The sequence below is a fragment of the Phascolarctos cinereus genome, unplaced genomic scaffold, assembly GCF_003287225.1.
Source record: "Phascolarctos cinereus isolate Bilbo 61053 unplaced genomic scaffold, phaCin_HiC Scaffold_7;HRSCAF=346, whole genome shotgun sequence".
In the NCBI taxonomy this organism is placed as follows: domain Eukaryota; kingdom Metazoa; phylum Chordata; class Mammalia; order Diprotodontia; family Phascolarctidae; genus Phascolarctos; species Phascolarctos cinereus.
This window is the reverse complement of record NW_027556180.1, coordinates 154,419,302-154,446,425: the sequence shown is the minus strand read 5'-3', so window position 1 is coordinate 154,446,425 and position 27,124 is coordinate 154,419,302. Positions and strand designations below refer to the sequence as shown.

Sequence of the window (27,124 nt, the reverse complement as noted above, 5' to 3'; positions counted from 1 at the left end):
TGTGTACTTTACTGTATTCTGTCTGAGCTTACCGTCTAACAGGAAGTTGAGACAGATAGCGATAGTTATGCTATTGAGTATTTCAAAGATCTCTGCACCCTGCAAATGCTCCCTGCACCAACACAGGTCAAAAACCCCACTGTGCCTTGGAAGACTACCGTTTGAATTGATGTGGTTAAAAAAAAAAGTTACCATCCTATTTCAATGTATGGATGATTCTTTCCAAATTTAGCACTGATGGTCCTCAGATTAACTGTTTACCATGGATCTGTCTTTGAAACATATCTAGCTTGGTGGGACCTGTCTGAGTTTGTGCCTTCAAGTACTGAAGATCACTTTCAGGCCATCATAATGCATTAGACTGGACCAAGTAGAGTGCTATTGATATTATAATAATGCTCTTAATATTCTATAATCTGTACCATAGGTGAAGACAAACCCAAGTGCCCAAAACACTTGCTGAATTTTTGAGGAAAGAATGTATCTAATCCCTACATTTGTCTTTTCATTCTCACTTCATATACTGTTTCTCTTTCTATAATTTTCTCACATCAAGGCTAAAAGGCATCTATTTGCCAGTCCTGTACCCTGTAATTACGTCACCATGTGCCTGTATGCTAGCATTTCAGAAGCTAACTCATATCACCCTTTCTCTTAGTTCATATATATGATCCCTGGCAAAATACTTTGTTACTTTAGCATGTGCCGTGATTCGATGTTGCAATTATGACTGGGATTCTGTTGATATTAACCCTGTTTTCTGAGTCCCATTCACTCAGATTTGTGTGTTTAATCTTCAGCCTTAAAATATGCCACAGATATAAGGCAGCAGAGTTTTCATGCAATAGCAAGCCTAAGAATAGCAGTGTTTGGGCCAGGTACTTGGCTGCCATACTCACCCTTCCCTGAGCACAATATGCCATCTGCTGATTCACACAAACTCTTGCTTTCTTCTTCAGTCATGTTGCATTTTCTTGAGTATTGGCAGAGTTTTCCAAACCATCCTCTCTCACAAATGCAGCGACCACAGGAGCATTTACCATGGCCTGAAAAACAAAAAAGAGAGACAGACAAAACCTCATTAAATATTCAGAAGTTCTACCTGAGTGTTCAGCGGGAAATACACAGTTGCTATCATTATTCTTCTTATTGGCAATATTTCTATATTACTTTGCTGTTTACAAAATACTTTCCTCATTACAACCCTGTGAAGTAGGTAATATGAATGAAGAAACCGAGGTCTGAACAAGTTAAGTGACTTGCTCAGGGGTAAGTAGGCTGTGGAAAGCGATGCTGTGGAGGGGAAAAGAGACCTGGATTTTTAGCCAGAATACCTGAATTTAAATTCTAGCTCGACCATTTTTTAGCTCTGTGACTTTGGGGAAGTCATTTAACCTCTCTAAACCAGTTTCTAAGCAGTAAAATGAGGAGGCTGACTTCTAAGGTTCCTTCCAATTCTAAATCTATGGTCTTGTGAAGTGTCAGAGAAGAGATTCACATACAGACCTTCTGACTCCAAGTTGACTCAATTATAAATATTTATTAGGTTTCCTGTGTACCAGGCACTGTGCTTGGAGCAGGGGAAACAAATAAAAAAGACAGTCCCTGCCCTCAAGGATCTTATAATCTAATGGTAGAAGATAAAACACAAAAAGAAGCTAAAAGTCCTGTGCTTTCTTCACTAAAGCAGGTTGCCTCAAATAAACTCCAATATCGAACTTCCTATCTGAAGAAAACACTGTTCTGCTTCTTTCTGCATTAGTCAGCTCAACCGTAATTGCCAGATGAACTCTCCAGACAGTGCTCAAATTTAATGTGATAAATCTGGAGCTGGAATCAGAGGAGGACCCAAGAGGGAAGCAAACTTTGAAGTTATTTAAAGTGAAATTCTTCCATCCTCTATTGATAAGGAAACATCCTCATTTGCATTTTTATCGGTTAAAAAGACTTAGGACCGATTCTCATCATGGACACCATGACATCTGGACCAATTTGAAAAGCTGGTCATGTTTCAATTACTTGCAATGTTTATCGATTGCTTTTCCTACTTCCTCCTAAGAGGTATAAAAAGTTAACTGTTTGCTACCAACAGCATCTGGTCTGTATTGCTTAGTAACATATGCCTAAGAATAAGACTATCTAGCACTTATATATCATCCTGAAGTTTGCAAAGTACGTAAGTTATTTTGTTTAATCCTCAAGGCCCTTCTGATAGGTAAGTGCTATTATCATCCCCATTTTATAGATAACAAAATTGAAACACAGAGAAGTTGTGATTATCCAGGGTCACACAGCTAATCATTTGAACTCAGGTATTATTGACTCCAAGTGCAATGATCTTTACACTATGCCACCTTGCCAATTTGTCTTCCAATAATCTGGATACACTTATGGAGTGATGAATATAATATGGAATATGTTACTTCTATTTGGACTAATGTTAAACTAGTGAAATTTGAATTTAAGATCTCAGGTGAAATATCTATCTATCTATTTATTTGTTTATTTAATATTCTTGTCATTGGCCTCATAATCTAGAAGATTCTTTGGCCATATAGAGAATATCTCTTTCAATCTATGTCTAAAGGAGGTAGAAAAATGGTGTGTGTGTGTGTGTGTGATGTACTCAGAATCATAGGTGTAGAGCTAGGCACAGAGCTCTGTGCACTGTGGAACCACCTAGTTGCCCCTGTGTAATTTTATATACCTCCATAGGTTCAACCTCTCTGCGGTTGACATATAGATGCATTTGTAGAGCATAGGTGCACAAGGACATCTAAGTCAAACCCCTTATTTTATAGATGAAAAAAATGAAACATCAATAGCTTAAATAGCTTGTTCAAGGTACGTAGGTAAGTCTCAGAATTGTGATGCGAAACCAAGTACTTTGGTTTTGGAATACTGCATTTACAATTCTTAAAAAGACACAATGTGTACATGTCCGTACACTTGTTAGTCACTTGCCAGTGACTCACCTTTAGCATACTCATGATCACATTCACAAAGTACCTATGTGCTAAGTATCGAGGACACATAAATGAAAGAAACATAATCCCTGAACTCAAGAAGCTTAAGGAACACAACATGCACATAGATGCATGTGCAAAACATATACTCCTTGAGGAAGAAAGTCCTATGGGGAAGGGGAAGTTGGGGGAAACCAGGAAAGGCCTCCTATGGAAGGTTTCATGTGAGATAAGTTTTGAATAAAGCCTGGGAATCTAGGATGCTAAAATTAGGAAGAGGGACATTTCAGGCAAGGGAAAAACCAGTTCAAAAGGGCAGGATCAGTGTAATTGGGAAGGCCGGTTTTGGAGTCCAGAAGTCCTAGGTTCAAGTCTTGCCTTGATACATGCTAGCTTTGTTATTATGAGTAAATCACTTCATCTCTCAGTAACTTATACAATTCTCTAATACCCATAAATTACAGAGAAGCTGCTGATCTACGTTTATGGAAAGAGTTTCTTCCCTGGGAGTTTGGCTGCACCAAAGATATCACAATACTATGTGTCTTTCCCTCCATGATCCCCCTGCAAGAAAAAAAAAATACACAGAAAGCACATTCATCAATTTGTTGCATCCAAGATCTCTTCTCCATAGCAGCTAAACTTTTTGTATGTCCTGGCCTTCAAAAATATGATACTTTTCAGGCTTCTTTCTCATTCTTCCTTATTTGAATAGTGCCTGCTTAGCACGAAGACCATCTTCAGATAGCTGTGGAATCTGTGGTTTGTTGTGGAAAGGGCTTTGCCTTTGGGCCTCTGGCATTCTTCCTCTTGTACTGGGACCTATGTCATATTATTGTTGTTGTTCAGTAATTTTTTTGGTCATGTCTGACTCTTTGTGACCCCATTTGGGGTTTTCTTTGCAAAGATACTGGAGTGGTTTGTCATTTCCTTCTGCTGTTCATTTTACAGAAGAGGAAACTGAGGCAAACAGGTTTAAGTGACTTGCCCAGGGTCACACAGCTGGTAAATGTCAGAGGCCAGATTTGAACTCAGAAAGATGAATCTTCCTGACTCCAGGCACAGTGCTCTGTGCACTGTGGCGTCACCTAGCTGCCCCTGTACAATTTTATCTACCTCCATAGGTTCCACCTCTCTGCAGTTGACATACAGAAGATGCATTTGTTCGTCTCCTGAACTTCCTGCTCTGGGCCAGAACCATTACAACAAATATCAAAATATGTAGCTTGTCACAAAGTCAAACAAAATATAATGAATATCTGGCTGATTATTGACTTCCCATCTCTCCTTAATTTCTTACTGCCCATCTCAGTGAGCATTGGGACATCACCAACATTCCACGGACAAACTTTCAGACTTAATTCAATGCTTCATTCCACCTATGCATTCTTTTTTAACAAAATGGACTCTTACTTTAGCCTACTTATTTTATTGTTTCTGTCTAGTCCTCAGGGCAGCTAGGTAGCATAATGCGTAGGGTGCTGGGCCTGGAGTCAGGAAGAGTCATCTTCCTGAGTTCAAATCTAGCCTCAGATACACACTGGCTGTGTAACCCTGGGCAAGTCATTTAACCCTGTTTGCCTCAGTTTCCTCATCTGTAAAACGAACTGGAGAAGGAAATGGTAAATCACTTCAGTATCTCTGCCAAGAAAACCCCAAATGCGGTCACAGAGAGTCAGACATGACTGAAAAATGACTTAACAATTACAAAAATGTCTTTATTCTTGGTGATTTATCCCTCATCTGGCTGACTGCCACATTCTTATCAGAACTCTTACCTCTAGTACTACCTTGATCTACATAGTATTAGAGTTGCTTTCTCTTTTTGAATCAGAATGCTCCCCCAAATTAGAAGTGTTCCTCCAAAATGAAATGGGCTACCTTGAGAGATGCTCATTTTCATGCTATTTGGAGGATTCAAGCCTATGTTAAAGGTCTACTTTTCAGGGATATTATGTAGAGGGCTATAAATGTTCTGTAAGGAGGTTGACCTAAAGGACTTTTAAAGGTTTCTTGGCTTTGTTTTCTCAGTGAAAAGATTTTTTTCCCCATTTGAGATCAAGGAAATGCTAGTCGTGTGCCTTCATAAGGAAAAAAAGTGAATCAAAACAACTTGAAATGTTCTCGCCATCTCTCTCTACCATTACTATATCCAGATACATGCTCTTAGCATTCCCTGTCTGCTACTTACTGTTGGGTGGGGAAAGGGAGGATAAGGAAGAGTGGAAGCAGAAGTAATTCCGCTGCCTGAACTCAGCATTTTGCAGACACAAGCACTAAAGTGTCTGTCTGGGAAGGAGACACTGTCATGCATAGTGAATCTAAAAAGGCTGAAGACAGTTGGAGCTATTATTTCCTGACTGTTCTTTGAATAAAGCATGTCCAGTCTCAACTCTTAGCTCTTTCTTGATGTGGTTCCTTCAAAATGACAGTTTTTTCTCCCTATTTCCAGGGAAATGGATCTTACCCATTCTCCATGGTCCAATTCAAGCCCCATACTCTCCACAAAGTTTTTCCACATGGTCCCATATTAAGCTTCTCTTTTTGTAGCACTTGCTGCATATGCTACTTATTTTTGTTGTAGCAGACAAGCAGAGAAAGAGAAATAAAGAACAGAGCTAGATTATGGAGGAGAATAGAAGAGTGGAGGAAATCGTTCTGCAGCAGAAGCTACATCTGCAAGGGTCTCGAAGTGAGAAAATGTGGACCAATATCCTGTTGGATTTAGAAACAAAGATTGAAAATTGGTAATAATAATAATAATAGTTTGCATTAGCATAGGCCTTTGAGAAAGACAAAATGCTTCTACCATAAACAGATAGAATAAGTATTACTATCCCAATTTTAGAAGTAAGAAAACTGAAGCTCAGAGTATTATAATGACTTGCCCTTGGGGGACAGAGCAAGTATATAGCAGAGCCTTGATCTGACCCTCGGTCTTTTGATTTCAAGTCCAGGGCTCCTTATCTTATGCCAGACTGCCTCTTATGTAGGATATCTTGATTTCGGATATTCTGATGGCTCCTTCTTCACTACCACCCCATCACCTGAGGATAGTTAGATTAGAGAAGAATGGTCTCAGCAAAGATATAATAGCTGTCTATCATGTGGAAGGCTCATCCAGCTAGACCCCAGAAAGCTCAATGAAGAGCTACATGTCAAAGCTGCAAAGCATCATGCTTAAGCTTGATATGTGAAAAACCTTGCTGATAATGAAAGCTATCCCAAAGTGGAATAGGCCGCCTTGGAGGAAGGTGGGTTCCCCATACTGGATGCCATCCAAGGTTGGATGACCACTTATTAGGAGATCCTTGTTTATGTAAAAGATGGAGAAGAAGCAGTCAATAGATTAAATCGACCCACAAATATTTATTGAGTATGCCTGTGTCCAAAGCATTTTAATATGTGATGTGAATTATACAGATGAGTATGAAAAAGTTCCCTACTCTCAAGGTTCTTGAAATCTAGGTGAGCTGACAAGATGTGACATTTTTGGATAAATCTAATATGGGAATTTGTTTTGCCTAACTATCTCTTATTTGTTTTTCTCCCAGGAAAGTGGAGGGGGGATAAGTAAGTCCTTGACAAATGAAAACAAACACTTTGAAAAAGACATAATAATAGTAAATATTTATATAATGCTTACTTTGTTCAGGGCACTGTGCTAAGTGCTTTACAACTTTTTTCTCATTTGGTCTTCACAACAACCTTGGGAGGTAAATGGTATTATTATCCCCATTTTTAAGATGAGGAAATGGAGACAGAGGTTAAGTAACTTGCCCAGGTTCACACAGCTAGTAAGTGTTTGAAACCAGATTTGAACCTCAGACCTAGAACTCTATCTATTACACCACTTAGATGACCCAATATAACATATGCATGTGAAAAATTAAATAATTATACCAAAAAAGTCAAGAATTCAAAGAAATATGACAATCCAGTATATGGCTAGTTGGCAAATGAAGGGTATAGTAGACAACAGGTGCTATGAGATCAGAGAAAGTTTACATCAGAAGGAATGGCCATGTGGAGAAGGTAAAACTGACTTTGGGCCTCTGAGGAGAGGTAAAATCTGAATAGGTGGGGAGGAGAAAAGGCAAAGGAAGGAAGAATAGCTAAGCAAAGCCATTGAAGTGCAATGGTACAAGGGATATTTTAGAGCAATGACAAAAAAAATATCTCTCCTTCAACACGTCCATAGACATTTACTGGATGGTACCAGTGAAACACAAGATATTGGGACAAGAGCCAACAGTTCCAAGGGCTTGTTCAGTGCTCTCATCTGTACTCCCAGACAGTCCTTAGCTGCTTCCCTTTTCACCCACTCCTCACCTCTGCAATAGTGAGATCAGACAGGAGTTACTGTGAAAGCAGGAAGGCAAATCTAAATAATAAGAAAGCAAAAGAACATGAACCATCTTGAAGTTGGATTCATCAAGACCAGCCAGTACAGATGTTACATAATAATATATGTAACATATTAATATATATTATATATATGTATATACACATAAACACATAGAGAGAGAGAGACAGACAGACAGACACTGGGACCTTTGTTCAACTGAAGGAAAAGAAATGACTTAGTCATGTAGAAAAACATTAAATAGATCTATGTTGTTCCTGTCTGTCAGCTCTTCTACTCTATGTCTGAGCCCAAAAGCAAAGCTTCTAACTCATACCTGTCAATGAGCAGCTAAAGATAGACTTCTGGACCTGTTCCAAACCCGCCTCACTTGTGACTTATGGTTTTTGTATATTCAAAATTCATTGAGTCCCAGAAGCACATTGTTTCACTCCTGCTATCAATGGGAACACGGTAAATATTAACCAGTAAGGAAAAGGATGTCAACACTATTTCCCATGGCATGAATGCTTGTAATAAAATGCTAATTTTATCATGTTACTCCCCAGCTTAAAATTTTTCATGGCTCTCTAGTCAATTCAGCTTGAGATTTAAATTTGGCATTATCCAAACTAACCCTTCCCCCCCCCAAAACCCCCCTAAATCACAAAGTAGATCAGGGCATTAGTCTAGCTATTGTCTCCCCAATGTCTTCTGAAAAGGCATATTCAGTCTCAATTTGTAGCTTTCACTGCTACAGTTCCTTCAAACTAATACTGTTCTCTTTCTCTTGTGCCCAGAGGAAACAATATTATCCATTCTTCAGGGTACCCACGTTCCTCATAAAGCCTTTCCCATATGATCTCGCACTGATCTCATTTCATGAGATTTTTATGGCACTTAATGTATATGCTAATTATTTGAGTAATTTCCAATCTATTGCTTTCTTAGTTAACTATTTCATTGTATATATCTTATTACCCCAAACAGCCTGTAAGCTAAGGGAGAAAGGGGGCTTTTCTCTAATAATTTCACATCTACTTAGAACCTAATACAGTATGTATATATATATACATGCATATACACATCCATATATAATGTGTACATGTGTATATATATATACATAGACACTGTATGTATGAATCTATATGTACAGTATATAAGTATATATGTGTGTGTACTGTGTATATGTATATATACTTATATACATGTATATATGCAAACATATAGATTGCTCAAATAAGTAGTCTGTGGTATGGATAATCGCATTCATTATTTTAACAATTGGTTCTTTTAATTCTTCAAGAAAACTGGAACTGCTTCATAGAAAATTATACTTCCTTTTCATCCTTGAGAAGAAGTAGCATGGTACTGTGGAATCAGTGATAGATACCACATCAAAGCCTTGGATTCAGATTCCAGCTCAGTTTCTTACTGCCTATGTGACCTTGAACCAGTGCTTTAATCTCTCTATACCTGTTTCCTCATCTGTAAAATGAGGGAGTTGAACTAGATGATCTCTGAGGTAATTTCTAAATCTACCACAACCCAATATTATTTCTCTATTTTGCAGGCAGAGTCTCAATGGTGTAATAAATATATTTGGACTTCCCCAAGAAAAATCTTAAGAATTAGTGACCAAAAAAAAAAAACCAAAAACCAAACACAACCTCGCTATTAATGACCAAAGCCAAAACAAAATAACCTAGTCTGGGATCTTCATATTTAGGTTTAACTTGCTAGGACCTAGTGCTTCTGGTCAAAATGGGGGCTTTTAAACAATTGAATTTTAATTGATTAAATTTTTAAAGAGTGAGTAGGTCAGGTAGCATTATTATATGTCAAAACAGTCTAACATAAATCACATCAAGGAAATTACTGTGGATTACATGTTAGTTCTTATTACAGAAGGCTTCTCCAGGAAAGTGTCCTTTTTTTCTGGCTAATAGTATCCCAGTGAACAGCTGTCTCCTCAGTAGCAAGTGACTCATTATAAACATTCAGATGCAAAGCAATAAGGTTCTTTATCACTTACTATTTCATTTATTACATCCTCTCCCAGTAGCTCCATAGGCATCTGGTCTGGATGGCATACTATTAATAATTCATTGCAGGTCAGAAAAGACTAAGGGAGGAAAATTTTGTATTCAAATTATTTGGCTTTCCACTTATATATCTCCCTTTAAAAGACTGAGACTAGTATACACGAAGTTAGATATGGAAAGGAGGCTTGGGTCCCTTTTTCTAACCTCACACTCAATAAGAAAGATATACAATAGCATAAAAAAAAGAAATAAAGAATTATTTTGTCTATCATGTAATTGATAGATATATTGGTAGAGAGAGAGGAGAGAGACAGAGACAGGAGAGGGAGAGAGGAAAGAGGAAGAGGGAGAGGGAGGAGGGGGAGGGGAGAGAGAGAGAGAGAGAGAGACAGACAGACAGACAGACAGACAGAGAAAGAGAGGGAGAGAGGGAGAGAGAGAGAGAATAATGGAAGGTCATTTTACAAGCTAGTCACTTCTAGTGCTATTCTTTTACTGGTTCATGTCTTGAACTCTTTGTGGATGCTACAGCGTTACAGATCAAATTTAGGATTGCCTGCATGGCAATATCAGAGCTGGAAACTGCAGCTTCACCCTTAGTTGATGTAGCCCTGGGACTGTGTTGGAAGAAGAATGGTGATAGTGTAGTAGTCAGGGACCCAGAACTGTAGCATTTATTAGGACACTAACTATGGATTACAAACAGAGCTCAATTTCCTCCACCTTTGTGAGCTGAGCACAACTCTCTCCATCTTGTGTTAAAAATTAGCTCACTAATTAAAAGACCTCCTTGTCATGCTCCCCAGCAATCCCTCCTCAAGAACATTCTGTGTGATAACATTTGTTCAAGGAGACTTCAAAGATTCCCCGATTTCAGGAATCAGCTTGGTCATTCAGGTCAAGTTGTTTTACCTAATCAGCCAGCCCTGGAAACATCCCTCCCAACTTCATTTGGCCTGAAGCTTTCCCCCTCCTTTTAAGTTTTAAGCATATATAAGCCCCACGTAAACTCACTTTGGGGAATCTCTGCCCATGCAGATGAGGCTCCTTTACTCAATAAACTCCAAGATAAATTTGATGCTCTGGGGTCTTGTCATTCCTGCAACACCTACTCTAGCAAAGGGGGATTCCAACAGAACATTAAGTGAACATTAGAACACAGGCTTGATGAAAAGTCCTCTCATTGTGTTCTGCTTTCAAAAGTGTCCCTGCCACTGAAGGTGTTGAGACACATGAATCAGGGGTTTGTGATTGAAAAAGGTTGACAAGTATGGAGGAGGAAAGGGTCCAGGATTGTGGAGATGTTTGGAATGTTCCTAGCACAGTAGACTATAGACTAGGCTTCTTGCAGGAGGGCTTAATGAAAAGAATATGTTGTAAAACCCCTTTGACAAAGACTTAGTCAATTATGCTTAGAGTCATAGAACTCTCTAAACCCAGTAATTTGGAAAGTACAGGGATCAGTGCATATATAATACCAAGTCTGTTTTTAATGTTCCCTGGTATAGAAGGGAAATGATTGCTGGTAAGAAATCCAATAGAAAAATAAATAAAATGGATGAAAGATGGACAAAGGAAGAAATATATTCAGTCTAGAAAATGATCTAATACAATGAATAAGTACTTTTTAATTAGAGTATTATAAATAAAAGTGAAACAACTGAAAAAATGTAGACAATAACAATAATAATTGTTGAAGGAACTGGAGCTCTCAAAGAAGAAATCCTAAAGATAAATAAGAGAGTAGAAAATTTACTCATGAATGAGAAATTCTCTAAGATAATGCATTTTCTGCAAAAAAAAGACAACAAAATTGGAACACAAAACAACAAAAATAGAAAGAAAATTGAACAAAATCAAAAGAACAAATAATCTGAATGTCTGAGAGTTCTATAAAACAAATATTGAATTTGAAAACAAGATGTTCAACTATTATGCGAGGAGGCTTCCAGTGAGACTTGGTTCAGAAATAAAAACTCAAATATCATACTTCCAATATTCAAACATCACACATGAAAAGTTTCCAGAAGTGTTGGAACAAAAGGCAAATTCAGATTAAGAGAAATACCAGAACACCAACAGAGAGCCACCCCAAGTCCAAAACACTAAGATATATCCTGGCCAAACTTCAGAAGGGTAATGGCAAACAAGAAATATTATAGGGACCTCACAGAAAATCTGACTTATATCAAAAGAAAGAAATCACAATAATTCCAGACTACTTTTCTTTACAACAAATCAAGATGGGTGCTCCAAAAAGTAGGAACTGTCAGATTGTGTCTCTGAATATATTCTGAAAATGATAGTTTAACAATCAATGAGAATTTGTACTTTCAGCAAAAGGAATTTGAGTCATTCCTTTAAAAAAAAAAGAGGTGAACTAGTCAATCTAATTGAAAACTTACACAACAAAAGAAATGAAAATAGGTTGACATAGCAAGAAAAGACTAATGAAGTCCATGATTCCATTCATCTATCATATGTATGGTTATGATTGGGTTTTTTGGGGATGTGTGGTGTTTTTCTCTTTAAAAATGAAAACCTCACATTATCTTAGGAACATTAAAAGAACCAAGACAGAGAGACCATATATGGTTAAAAGAATCAAAGGAGCAAAAAAAAAAAAACCAAAGAGCAGTTTAAAAATCAGGAGGAAGGAAGGAAACAAAGATGAATTATTTTTTAAAGGAGGAAGAAAATGTTTCTTAATTAACAAATCAATATGGGAGGGATGTAATAATGAAGAGAGTCTCTCTGACAAGCAGGAAAAACAATTGTCAGGATATGTGGATGTTAAGTTTTTAATTCTTCATCTTGTCTTAAAGTCTCAGGAAAAAAAATCATTGGGGGTAATATCACATAGAGTTACACAAAATCATCAGTCTCTCTCTTCTTGAGTCATCAAAGTCCATTGTCAGAACAAAAAATCAAGATGACTGCTGATAGCCTGGGATGTGGTGGATGACCTTGGCTTCCTCAATGCCGAAGTGCCCCATAGTTCCTGCTTTAGTCACCTTCTGATCATTGGAACAAATTGTTCTCATTCCCTCGAGGAGTCTTTACATGTTTGGGGTAGACATTTCCCAAACTCACTAACAGGTTGGAGGCCTAGTGGTTACCCTCAACCTGGTTTAGCCTGTGTACTGAGACAGTTTACTGGAACGTGGCCCCTGCACATGCTACAGCTTCTTAGAGTCACAAGTGAGAGGTGGGTGCTTAGAAGGACACCCAAGGTAAATGAGCAGCACTGAAAAGGCCTTAGCAAGCCTGCATAGCAGAGGTGCAAGTCCTCTGGAACCCCTATACACATGATAACCACAACAATGTAAACAGAAAGACACCAATAATTAAATAATTGAAATAAAATGCTAGAAAATATAATGACCAAGCTTGACCCTAAAGAAGAGTTATGAGTATCCCTCTCCTACCCTTGTTCTTCATTGAAGAGGTGGGGGACTGTGGATGTAGAACATTGCATATACTGTTGGACTTGATTGATATAAATATTAATTTTACCGAACTACTTTTTTTCTTTTTTCTTTTGGATATTTTATTAGAAAGGATAGCTTTCTGGATGAAAGACTGGGGTGAAATAAAATGGGATGTGAAGATGAAATGAAATGATGCCACTACAAATTTTAAAAGACTAATAAAAGCAATAAATCTTTTGTTAGTCTGATGAAAAGAAAGAAAATAATCCAATCATCAAAATTTTAAAAACAATGTGAATCCATAATTAAAACATAGGAAATAGGTAAAATAACCAAAACTTGCCATAAAAATCAAAATTCTTACAAAATTGGAAATTGATGATTGACTTTAAATTTATATTCACTAAGATTAATAATTCAAGAAGAAATTAAGATTTTTTTAAAACAGCTCAATTTACATAAGAAAAAAGTTTAAAAGCCACAAATAGAATACTAAAAGTAAAAAAAACTTACTATAAAATAATTCTAATAAATATTTTAAAAGCTATTAATACCTATACTATAGAAATTATTCAATGAAAAACTAATCCACATAGTTAATAACTTCAATAAAATATTATAATGCAAAATAAATGTAAAAATCCAGCATTTTTATAGCGTAATGCAGTAAGAAAAGATAGGAAGAGAAATCCTAATTGAAATAACAATAATGTTAATAATATATGGAATATTTAATAAATTTAATGTATTACTCTTAAGAATGATATAAATGCAATAGAAGAATACTTTTTCCATAAATTAAGGAAGACATAAACATTTAAGAGACATTTACTTTTAAAGTTAGCTTATGCCAATAAAAATAACTATCGAAGTCCATTTATTTATTTATTCTCATACAAATCAAACTACCAACAGGTTATTTTATAAAACTAGCAAAATAATAGCACAATTAGTTTATAGAAATTAAAAAATGTAGAATCTGAAGTGAAATGATGGGGGGGAAGCAGCATAAAGGAGGAATAGCATTTGCAAATCTTACATTATATTATGAACTTACTATAAATTCAAAACTATTTAGAGCAGTACTAGTTAGGAAAAAAAAAGAAATATACATGAGTGGAATAGAGGAGACAAGCATGACTAGAGGCAATTGAACAGCATCCCAACTTTTGATAACTCTGAGAACTAGAAGAAGGTTTCTCTATTTTTTAAGAAATACTGGGAAAATTGGAAAGAAATTTGAGACTTAGTTTAGGCCAGCCTCATGTGCAATATAGCACATTAAACTAAAAGGGGCTGGTTATAAAGGGCTACAGAAAAAAAAAGAATGCAAGAAGGTATCTGTCACAACTATGAGAAGAGGGGACATTCTTTATAAAATAAACAATAGACAATTTCAATTACATGTAAGTAAAAACCTTTTGCAGAAACAAGATAATGCAGCTAAAACAAGAAGAGAAAAAAATCCAGTGGGAAAAACTTCACAACAAATTTTTCATAAAAAGTCATATCCAAGATATATGTATGTGGTTCCTAAGATTGTCATTCCCCAATATATAAACAATAAAAAAGTTTTCAAAAGAAGTTCAGAATAGAAGTTTATATGAAAAACTGCTCAAATTAATCACAAGAAAAATGATAATTTTAAATTCTGAGGTGTCATTATATTCTACCACATTGACAAAATGATAAAAGGTGAAACCAGCTCATCTTTGGAGGGACAGTGGGAAGATTGACACACAAAAGTAACTGATGTGACTGTGCATTAGTGCCACCGTTCTTGGAAGAAAAAGTCTAGTATTTAGTTATAGAGAATTCACTAAATTACCCATTCCCAGCAAATCCACTACTGTGTATATCTACAAAGAATATCAAAGAGAAAAAAAGACTTCACATGTATCAAAAGTCTCATAATAGCACTTTTTGTGGTGGCATTTAAAACGAAAAAACAAACTTGGAAAGGAAGTGTTTGCCTATCCACTAGGAATTGACTAAACAGAATATCATATAAAAGCAACGGAATATTATTGAGCTGTAAGAAATGAGAAATACAGTCTTCCAAGATACATAAATTGATGCAGAGTGAAGTGGAACCAAGATATTGTTATATGTACATTAACCATAAATGAATGTAATGAAATGCAATAACAATAAAAAGATGAATTCTTATTCATTGCAATGACCAATACTAATCCCAGAGTGGGAGGAAAACTGTTGGAATCTATCTCTGTGAGGTGAGAGGCTCTGGGCACAGCACATTATACTTATTGTTAAGTACAACGGCTGAGTAAATTTCTTTTGCTAAAGAATTTTTTTTTCTTTTTTTATATTGGAGGGTTCGGTTAGAGGTTGGGAGGCATATTCAGCTATTTCCTATTGCCTTTTGAATCAATTTAATAAAAACTCCTCTGTTTAATTTTTAAAATCTTAAACAACCTCATCCCAAACTATCTTTCCAGACTCACTGGACATTATTACTCTTCTCTCCCTGTGATCAAGCCAAACTGGCTTTTATTCTATTCCTTGTACATGCATTAACTCCCATCTCAGTACTTTTGCACTGGCTGTCCATCAGGCCTGGAATGCATTGCAGCCTCACCTCTGCCTTAGGAAAATCCTTTTCTTTCTTCACAATGTATCTGAAGCACTACCCTTTCTACAAAGCCTTTCCTGATCCCCTCAAATGTTGGTTTCTTCCTACCCTACCTTGTAAATATCGATGTTACATTTACTCCTATTCATTATCTTTAGATTTTTTTTGCATATTCCTGTATGTGTCTTTGTTGTCTCCCCATTAGAATGATCTTGTAAATATAGTTTTATTCACTGTGTGCTCAGTGCCTAGTACAATGCTTGTCATGTCATAGGCACTTAATCAATACCTGCTGATTCTTCAATGGATGAGGGATCCCCATTTCAATCCACTCCAAATTATTGGATATTCTTGCACGAATATATCTCATAAATACACAATGCTACTTTCCCTGCTACCCACCTGTTCGTACCAGTTGTTTCTTTTGAATAATGCATAACCTTCCAGAATGAGATCCCAGGCCCATGTCTCATGTCTTCAAGATTTAGTGACAAATTTGCCTCCTTCTGTTGGAATCACTAGTTCAAATTGCTTATGATCTATCCTTCATGTACTTGTGTGTAGATATTTAACATCTTGGATTTTATTTTTGGCTTTTCCCCCCTTGTATTTTGTTCTCAGTGAATTTCTGGGTTTCTCTCTGAAAATGCTTGCTAAATTTTAGCTACTCTTTAAGGTATCTAACCTGATTAATATACATATATATATATATTTTTTTTTTTCTTCCCCTTCATTTTTAAAGCTTATTTTTAAAAATTAGATTTGCAAGAATTCAGGCAAATTTTTATAAAACAGGTCTTATTAGGTACAGTCCTACCCTGACCAGTATCCTGAAATTACTGAATTTTAAGGTCCAGATTCCAGAATCCCCAATATTAGTCTCTGGCACCAGCTTCTTAACCAGATATTCACTTGCTAAATCTGCTTTTCTCTTCTAAAGGCTTTGCCCAAACTACACATTCCAATCTCTCCCAGACTGCAGCTATGTCCTGATGAATCCCTTGAAGCATAGGGAACTAGTTGCTTAAGTAACTCAGAGAAGGATCTTATTTTTCCTTTCTTTTCCATTAATTTGGAATTTTAAGGGAGACAACTCAAATAAATTAAACAAAAAAAAATTAAACAACCCATCCTTCCCTTTCACTAAAGATCACAGTACATTTGTAAGGATAACTGTGATTTATTGTTCTCTATGGTTCTTTCTCTACTTGAAAATCTATTAAGTCAAAATGTATATTTTCACTTGAACTGAAATTTTATTGAAAAGAAAGTGATGGTGTGAGACTCAAATTGTGTTTTCCCAGCAAATAAAATTGAAACTGGAACCAATTATGCAATTACTTCAGGTAATTAGAATAATAATAATCTAAATAATTGAAGCAAATGTTATACTTTGCTTTAAATTAGGAAGATGATCCCCCTCAGGCAGTCCCAAACCCACTTTTTATCCCTTATTTTTTTAATCTACTTTTGATGCAAAGATACAGAGAAACACCGTTAACAGACTGAGCAGGTCATGAATTGTTCACTTTCCAAAAGCAAAGTGACTTTAGAAATCAAACTTCAATTGAGGTATATAAATAGTACACGGGACACTGTCGCATGCTCAGTAGAAATATCAGCAGAACAAAAGAGATCCATAAATTTAGAATTAACAATAAGTTCTACCAAAAGCTTTTTTAAATAACTAACGAGATAGGGACAATTGAAGAAACCAAAAGAAGAAAATTTAGAGTGTTAATTTATAGATATTACATAAGTAAGCCCCTAAATTCTATCACCAATCAATCAATAAACATTTATACGCTTACTATATGCTAAGCATTGAGCTGGGCATTGTAAACACAAAGACAAAAGTAAAACCATTCTCTCCTGACTCTCCTCCTACTCATCTGCTGAATCTACATCCAGGTCATGCTTGCAGGCATGCACAGGGTTCTCTATCTTTACTTCTCCCTCTATGCTATTTCACTTGATGATCTCATCATCACCCATGGATTTAATTACCATCTCTGTAATGATGATTTGCAAATTTAACTTTTCTCCACCAACCTCTCTGCTGACCTCCAACCTAACATCCCCAACTGCCTCTAAGATATCCAGCAGACTTCTTAAAATCAACATGTCTAAAACTGAACTCATTATCTTTTCCTCTAAATTCTTACCCCCTCCTAACTTCCCTATTACTATGGAGGGCAACACCATCACCCTAGTCCCCCAGGCTCACAACCTAGGAGTCATCCTGGACTCCTCACTATCTCTCACTCTCCCATATACAATTTGTTACCAAGGCCTGTCCATTTCACCTTTGCAACATTTCTTGAATATGATCCTTTCTCTCTTCTGATACTCCCTACTCCTATTCAACCACCACTGAGCTGCCAAAGTGATTTCCTAAAGCTCAGGTCCCACTATGTCACTCCACTATTTAGCAAATTTCAGTAGCTCTCTATTTTCTCCAGGATCAAATGCAAAATCCTTTGCCTGCCCTTCAAAGCTCTTGCTAACCTAATCTCTTCCTAACCTTCCTAAGGCCAACCCTTTCCAGTCTACTCATATTTTATTCCGTTATGTACTCTTTGATACTGTGACAGTAGCTTCCTTGCTATTCCTTGAACAAGACACTCCTCTCTTGGCTCTGGGCATTATCTCTGGCTATCTCTCATGCCTGGGATTCTCTCTCTCTCATCTCTACCTACTGAGTCCCCTGAATTCCTTAAAGTCACAACTAAAATACCATTTTCTTGAGGAAGCCTTTTTCAAGCCTTCTTAATTCTAGTGCCTCACCTTTGTTGACTATTTCCTGTTCATCCTTTACATAGTTTGTTAGTAATTTTTTTTTCTGCTTGTTGGCGTCTCTCAACAGACTGTGAGCTCTTTGAGGACAAGGATTGTCTTTTGTCTTTTTTTTGTATCTCCAGTGCTTAGAACAGTACCTGGTACATAGTAGGTGCTTAACAAATCTCCTTTTATTGACTGAAATCGTCCCTGCCCCTTAAGAAGCTTAAATTTGATCAAAGAACCAACATCTAAAATATAAGTACAAATATATACAAAATGATTGTGAAAATTCCCAAGAAATTCTGTAGGAAAAATGTATGCAGAGATAATCTATGAAAAAGGTGGGGTTTTAGGTGCATTTAAAATATATTTAAAAAATTGAAGACTTTAATCATACTGTGATATGAAAAAATTCAAGTGGTCTGACCCAATTTGCTCTCAATATAATATGCATCATAAGAAGACTGGGTTGTCCAACAGGAAGATGATCCAAGAAAGGAACGTGGTTGTAGAATCTCTGTTAAAAATAATTCTGAAAAGATGGATTTGAGAATTTTGGTTCAAGGATAAAGAGAGTGTTAAAGAGGAGTAAGAGACAGAAAAGATATTATCTTTGGCAGAACAAAATAATTTCCCCCTGTTAGATGAGAGACCAACCATTCAAAGTGCTAAAGAAGGGGACTATAATTATAAAGGAATTTATAGGAAGGTACAGATGCAGCTGTGCTATATCCCATAATATTCACACTGATCTACAATAGAAAATCTTACATTTTCTAGGACAGAACAACAATTCTGAAGTTGTCCATTATAATAAGAAAGAAAAAAAAACCAGACATGGGGACTTGGATTCATCTTTACAATTGTCTTACCTTGTCAGGTATCTTAATTCTCTCCCTCTCATCCTTTGGGGAAAATCATTCAAATGTTTATTTTAGTGACTGTGCTCATCTCTTCTACTGTCTTTCATAGGGAACTCTCTGTTACATGGAACAGTTTAGACATAAAGGAAATCCAAGATTTCTTCTGATAATAGTCGAGGTTTATATAATGCCATGCATTAAAGCAGCCTTTAGAAAAAAGGGTATAGAAGGCTAAAAGCCATTCTCCAATAGACACCTGATCAAAGGACATGACAGTACTCAAAAGAATTGAGAACTATTAACAATATGAAAGAGTGCACCAATAAGAAAATGCACATCAAAAGAATTCAGAGGTTCCAGAGGTTCCAACTCTCAAATTGATAAAATTCACAAAAGTTGAGAATGATAAATGCTAGAAGGCTTGTGGAAAGATGAGCACATTAAAGCATTATTGGCAGAGATAAGAACTGGCCCAACTATTCTGGAAAACAACTTGAAATTATGAGAACAGAGTTAGCCCTGCTTAATATACTCCCAAAGAAAGCATGATTTTTATAGCGTGAACAACTAGGAAAAAAGCTCATGCCTACATGAGTTACGATATGTGAATGTATTGAATATTATTTGTGCGGTGAGAAATGATGAATATAATGATTACAGAGAAGCATGAGAAGACTTCCATGAAATGATACAAAGTGAAGTTAAGAAAAAGCAGAAAAACCATATTCATAATGACTACAGCATAAAAATGAGAGCAGAATGACTACAACTGAATGCTGTGAAATCACAGCGACTAAGCTTGGTCTCAGAGAAGAAATATGTGGAAGCATTTCCCCTAAGCTTTCTTTGCAGAGATGGGGATGATGGGTAGTAGGGAACACTCAGATAATGTCATACCTTTTTGTGTTGGCTAATTTTGCTGAACCTTTTTCTCTCCTTTCTTCCTTATTAAAAAAACAAAATAGCTCTCTGGGAAGGAGGAATACATTTAGAAAGATAGGAAATGCGAAATGCAAAATGCAAAATATAAATATAAATTTACTAAAAGAAAATAAAAACAAATTAATAGAACCACTGTCCCATGTCTTAGCCCCTCCAAGGAGTTCATCTGTCCCTTCTCCTGAACCAGGATATTGTCCAAAATATTCTTTCAAAGAAACTAGTTTCTCAATACACCAATTTCCCCCAAACGAAACCCATTCTTCAGTATCATCTTCATCTCTCATTACCAGCATACATCTCTTCCCCCATGGTAGCACTCTTCATTAGGACTGTTTTGTGCTCCTCTCCTTTCATGAGCATAGCTTCATTCTCTCTCTCCTGCCACCTCTCTCATTCTTCCTATTGAGAGACTTAAGGAGTCACAATCCATTGCTATTTACCCAGGACTTGCTAAGGGTATATCAGCTATTCCATGCCATCCTCCAAATTGCCTACTCTGTCATTTTGTTTCATTGTCCATTTGCCTAATTGTTAATGCTTGCTCCATCCCCTCCAAAAACAATAATTTACTCTTGGGAAGATCAAAGTCTGACTCTAACCTCTCTTTCCAGCCTGATAACTCTGAGTAGGGCCAGACTAATCTACACTACCTTGCATCTCTACCTCCAACCCTTTATATAGCTTTTCCTCTGCCTCCCATTCCTGGAATACCCTCTTGTTTCACTCTTTGGAAACATCTAGTTTCTTTCATTGCTCAGATCACATGCCACCTCCTTCAAAAGGCCTTTTCTGATTCTCCAGTTGCTAATTACTCTGTCAATATTAGTTAATATTCGTATTAGCTAAATACTAATTACTCTGTATTTATTTTGTATGTAATTCTGTATTTGCTTTTCTATAAGCATATTATACTTCCCTCTCAGCCTTCTAGAGGGAAAGAATTATCTCATTTTTGCATTTGTATTCCCAGCATAGCATATGACAAATGGCAAACAAGTAAATGCTCATTGATTGATTGACTTGAGAAAGACCTGGCAGTTGGTACATGTTTTCACCAAGAATCTAAATTAGATAACTTAGGTGAATGGAGCGAAGCTCAAGTGAGGAGATACGATGATAGTACGATGGGGAAGAGTATGTCTACTTCCTCTCTTGGTCCAGAAGAAACACCCAATACTAGAGAGGAGAGACAAGCATATAGTTTCTTCCAGAGGAAGCCGTGTTTCATCAGTGCCAGAATATTAATAAAGTTATGGTGAAGAAACCCTGTTATAAAACCCCATTTTTTCACACCATTATGAGTCATGAAATACCACAATTTCCAAAGAATCAACATTAAGGGTAACCCTAAGGGCATTAGAGAGAACACAGTAGAGTGATAGCTATCTTTGGCATATTACATAGAGGCAGTGTAATGCTGGACATAGTAGGAAAACCTGGATTTGAAGGCTGCTTCATGCCCTTACTAGTTGTGTGACCACGAGCAAGGCATTTAACCACAATATAAAAGCCACAAATAGTACATACCTAGATTAATTGCTGTTGGGGCCTTTTTTGCTATTCACTGGTAGCCACACTCTTGCTACTTGATTTCATTTGAATTTGCTGGTACAGAGACTAGAGGGGCTCAGAAATGGGCCAATCAGATATACAAGCTCTCACTGAGCTCTCTCATGATTGCTCCCACACTTGCACCACTAAATGAGAGGACATTCAGATCCACCTTCACACAGAGCCTATCACACTTTCTCTCAATGCTCTATCAAAATGAATGTTCTTTTCTGTCCTCTATTCTCACGCATGCATTTCCGGGGCTTCTAATGTGCTGAGCACAAACTTGATGACTCATTCCTATATGTAATCTCTGAGACTCCAGTCTTTTCAGTGCCTTCACTCAGACCTCACTGAATCACAGTCACTGTCTGTTCTTTTTTTTCCCTTCTTGTTCTTATAATTATTCTCTATGACTATTCCACCAAAAACTGAGCTTTCTTACTCCTTGCACTAATACCCAATGGCTAGTCCCTACTATCATGGTTATTCAATCATCATTACTAAGAGAACACCTTGACAACCTAAAATATACCTAGGGAATCATTGGGGAATAAAATGAAGTTGAAAAGGAATTGGGGGGCAGGGAGAAGTCCTGCACTGAGATTCAAATAATGACACATCAGTTTAGGAGAAAGGAGGCATAGCTAGATTATGTTCCATGTGATAATCATCTAGGGATTTTACTGGACTGCAAACCCAATATAAGTCAACAATATGCTATAGCAGAAGTTAACATAGTTTTAGGGTATGTCAATAGATTTCCAGTGTCCAAAATGCTTGAAAATAGTTCTTTTTTACTCTTTTCACATCATATTTTAGTAAGAATATTGATAAACTGGAGCACATCAGCTAGAGAGTTACCAGGACTGTGACGAAGCTAGAGATGGGAATTAGTCAAAGAAGTAGGGATGCTTATCCTGGAAAAAGGGAATTTGTTGGAAAGTGCATTGGTATTGTTTTAACTAAGTGAAGTGCAGCCATGTGCAAAAAGCATTAAACATTTTTATTTTTTTTTTTATTTTTGGCTCTGAAGGACAAGACTAAGAGTAATAGGTGAAACTTCCAATGAGGCAGATCTCTGTATTGCTATAAGAGAAAACATCCTACCTTTCTAAAATGGGTCCCTAGCACTAGAGATTGTCTTTGAGACCATCTGGTTGAAGTATGGGGTAGAAGAGCTAACCTCTAAGATTACTTCCAAAACTGAAAATCTGGGAATTTGTGATTTAACGGGTTCTCTACATAGACAGTTTAATTCATACTCTGCTATTTACTTGTCCTCTGGGGTTTATAATAAATTGTCCAATGTATCTCTAAAATCCTGATTAAGCAGTACTCAGAGATCTCTAATCGATCTTATCACCAAAACTTTATGGACTTGGAGTGTGACAGAAATAGTAGATGCTCACAGGGAGATGGAGGGGTGAAGTATTGTAGTATTCTTCTGGGTTAATGAGTAATATTACAATGAAAGGCCAAGAAATACTACTAATAATACTTACATAATGCACTTAGGCTTGCAAAGTGCTTTACAAATATTACCTCAAATATCCTTAAAAAAACTTTGGGAAGGAAATTGTTATTATATACATTTCAGAAATGAGGGAAGTGAGACAGATAAAAGTTAAGTGACTTGCTCAGAGTCACACGCCTAGTATCATATTTGAACTCAGATATTCCTGACTCCATGTTCAGTTCTCTATTGCACCTACAGCTGCTTCTATTTCAAGTGACAAAAGGTTTTTTTCTTGGAATAGGAATGCTTAGAAATAACATCCTTTAAAAATATATTATTGTCTGTAGGGTTTAGAGCTCTACATTTTGTATACAATGTCTTCCAGTTAAAATGAAGATATGCTAGCTTTCAAAATACTAGCTACAGGACAAAGCTATGAGATTATGATAATGCCAGCTAACCAAGTAATAATATTAGCTAACATTTGTATAGAGCTTACGGTATGCCAGGCACTGTGCTAAGCACTTTACAACAATTATCTCATTTGATCCTCATAACATCACTGAGAAGCAGGTACAATTATTTGCATTTAGTAGGTGCATTTTACAAGTGAGGACACTGAGGCAAAAAATGGTCATGCGACTTGTCCAGGGTCATATAGCTAGTAAGTGTCTAATAATGGAATTGAACTCTAATTTGACTCCAGGTCTGACGCTCTATCCACTGTATTGACTAGCTGTTCCAAGTAATACAAGTTACACATAAAGCAAAATAACCATTTCCCTTATGGGGATGGATAATACACACCTCCACAGATTGTCCCATCCAAGTCTTCACACTTCCGATCATCACATTCACAGGTCTTGCCATAAACTCTGCTATCTCCTGGAGGGTAGCAGGTACACTGGCCACATTCACATTTGCCTGGGGAAGCAATGATGGAAAAAATAAAGGTAGAATTAGCTCCACGGTATCATAACAACCTGGGGGAAATGTGAGGAAGAAGGGGAAGAAATCAAACAAAAGCAGACTAGATCAATTCTATTCCTGCCAATACATCAGTATCTAGCACTCTGTGTCCTTGCTAAGATAAAGTTCAAACACAAGTTCTAAAGAGAACAGATTCACAAGTTGTACAATATTTGTGATGGACTATTCACCCCAGAGAGCCATCCACCATTATCTCTTTTCATTGGCCACTCACTTACAAAGATAATTCAGTTGAGTCAGACTTCTCTTGTCACAGACTTAATTAAATAGAGCAAGTAAGGTCATAGTTTCAACTCAATAGTGGGGCATTTCATAACTGGCAATAAATTTCAAAGGAGTTGATGGATTTTTATTGAGTAGTACAACACTAAAAGGTATCCTGAAACACCCAGAATCTGATTTGTGACTCAGCCTGCCATCTTGAAATTGATGTTGGCAAATATAATTTTCAAATGAATATCTTTTATCATTACTTCTACAGTTCAAAGACCTACTAGTTATAGCAAATATAAATATTCACACCTATGTATCATAACAGGCTATTGGGTACTAAATTAGGTGCTAAAACAATTAGGTGCTAAATAGAATTTGTTGTTATTTATTCCTGATATAAAACAGAGAACATTTGAAAATACTGAGATCTAGGAAATCAGAAAGGTATTAATAATCATTTTATAAGTATTGAAGTATTTTTAAATCATTATTATTAACAGTAAAATGCTACATGAAAAAGGAAGCTAACTCCTCTGATATTAATCCATGTCAGTCCCATCCCTCCTATGTCCCTGTCACCCACTCTTCCCCACCCTTCTACTGTACCCCATACAACCACTGTTCACTTGTTAACAAATTACCTTTCAAAAATAAATTACCTTTCATATCAGACTTGTGCCAGAACATTATTCTGCATGTAATTTTATTTATTACATGGGCACAATGAACTGCAATCTCCTCGAAAGCAGGGATTATTTCATTCTATATACTATCCAGCTACTTTCTATAGACTATTTGTCTATCTGGCTACTAGCACAGTGCCTTGCAAATAGTGGATATATAATAAGTGCTTGTTAAATTAAAATTAATCTGAGAAAGAGGCATTGTTTTTCCCAAAATATAGCTGTGGCCTGAGAGAGCTCCTACAATTTGTTATTAGGTCAACCACTATAATTGCAGGAAGTTCACCAAAATTTTCCTGGGCTCCTTCATGGCTGTCTCTACTATCTCTCGTAAATCTTTTGACATTTGTGAAACCTTATTAAAGAACTTCAGTTTGAAGTTGAGGCAAAATATTTTTTTTAAATCTGTGCCTTTACAATAAGAAAAATAGAGTGTAGCTCTATAATTCAATACTCACAAAAGAATCAATGACAAAGTTCAACTAAATGGGCTCATTGACAGCCAAATAGATTCAAAAAGAGTGTTTCGATAAAACATGCTAATTTTATTCAATTTAAATGTCCATTTGAAATAAAAGTTGGTAAGTTCAATGATGTAAATAAGACCCAGGTCTTCTCCTCATAGAGGAGACCTTACATAGAAGGACATAGCAATGGCAGTCTGGCCTAGCAGATTCAGCCCTGACTTTAGAGGCAGATAAACAGGTGGTTCAATGGACAGACCACAGACCCTAGAGCGAGGAAGACCTGAGTTCAGTCCAGCTTCAGACACTCACTAGCTCTGTTACCTTGCATCAGCCACTTAACATCTGTCTGCCTCAGCCACTTAACATCTGTCTGCCTCAGTTTCCTCGACTATAAAATGGGAAAAAAAATAACACATACATCCCAGAATTGTTGTGAGAATCAAATGAGATTATATTTTTATGCCACTTAGCACAGTGTCTGACACATGGTGGAAGTTCCCCTTACACACACACACACACACACACACACACACACACACACACACACACACACACATTGTCTCACCCTGGACAAGTAATTTATCCGCTCTGAGCCTCACTTTGTTCATTTGTAAAATGGGGATAATAATACTTTCTACTTCGCAGGATTGATGTGGAGAGAAAATCAGATGTGTGTAAATTGCTTTTGTACACCTTAAACTAGTTTATAAAAGTAAGCTAGAATATCATAGGGATGACCACCACATGAGTCCTCACTGTTTCTTCTGAAGATCTTTACAGATGACCCAATCCAACCTCCACCATAACTGGGTAGATCCTTGCTCCTACTCTCAGAGGTATGCTAATAATGGAATATTAAGTGGGGTGTAGGTGGGAAATATGGTATTTGGGAGCAGAAAGCATGAGTTTTAATCTCATCTCTGTGACTTGGTAGTCCTTAGGCAAGCTACCTAAACTCTGGGCCTCAGTTTTCACATTAGTAAAGTGAGAGGATTGGACTATAATGGATACATCACTGAGCCTGGAGTCAGGAATACCTGATTTCAAACCCTGCCTCAGACATTTAATAGCTGTGTGACCCTGGGCAAATCATTTAACCTTTCTTTGCCTTAGTTTCTTCATCTGTAAAAAGAGGAGGCTGGACTTGATTATTTCTAAAGCTCCTTCTAGCTTTCAATTTGTGATAATATGTATATCCATTCACACTAGTACATAACCCTTGTCTTAGAGGCTCCTTCTTAATACTGAGGTACATTTTGGATAGACTTCTATACTTCTCACTGAGAGCTCACTTTCAGTATCTTTTGCTGATAGGAACAAAGGGTAGGAACCAAATATCTTATATAAGCACTCAGGCTCACAAGATATCTAAATATAACCATAGACAAAAATCAGAAAGGACTAACATTTGAGGCCATAGTGAGTTGGGGCGGGGGCAGAGTTGTCAAGAGACCCTATTCAGATAAATCTCTTCCCAAGAACACACACATTCTGTGTCCATCACTCTACAGTTTGTTGTACCCTGGGGTTCTGTCCTTGGTCCTCTTTCCTTTTCTCTCTTCACTATTTTTCCCCTACAGTGATCTTGTCAGCTACCATGGACTCAATTATCACCTCTGTGTAGAGGACTCCCAAATCTACACATCCAGTCCTCTCCTGGGGTCAAGGCATGCACCATGAATTTCCTGTGAACATCTCCACCTGGATGACCCATAAGAATCTCAAATACAATATATCCAATCCAGAATTCATTATTCCCCTTCCTAACTTTTCTATTTCTGTCAAATATACTACC

General features: G+C 36.8%; 1 protein-coding gene across 1 annotated transcript in view; it reads right to left on the bottom strand.

The window, feature by feature from the left end:
• ITGBL1 (integrin subunit beta like 1) overlaps positions 1–27,124 on the bottom strand; it is a 346,561-nt gene that overhangs the window by 11,930 nt on the left and 307,507 nt on the right. Inside the window, exons 8-9 of the mRNA XM_020964037.2 lie at positions 23,784–23,900; positions 900–1,046 (exon numbers count right to left, since the gene is read on the bottom strand). Of these exons, the coding sequence (XP_020819696.1) occupies positions 900–1,046; positions 23,784–23,900 (264 nt within the window). The remainder of the gene's footprint in view (positions 1–899; positions 1,047–23,783; positions 23,901–27,124) is intronic.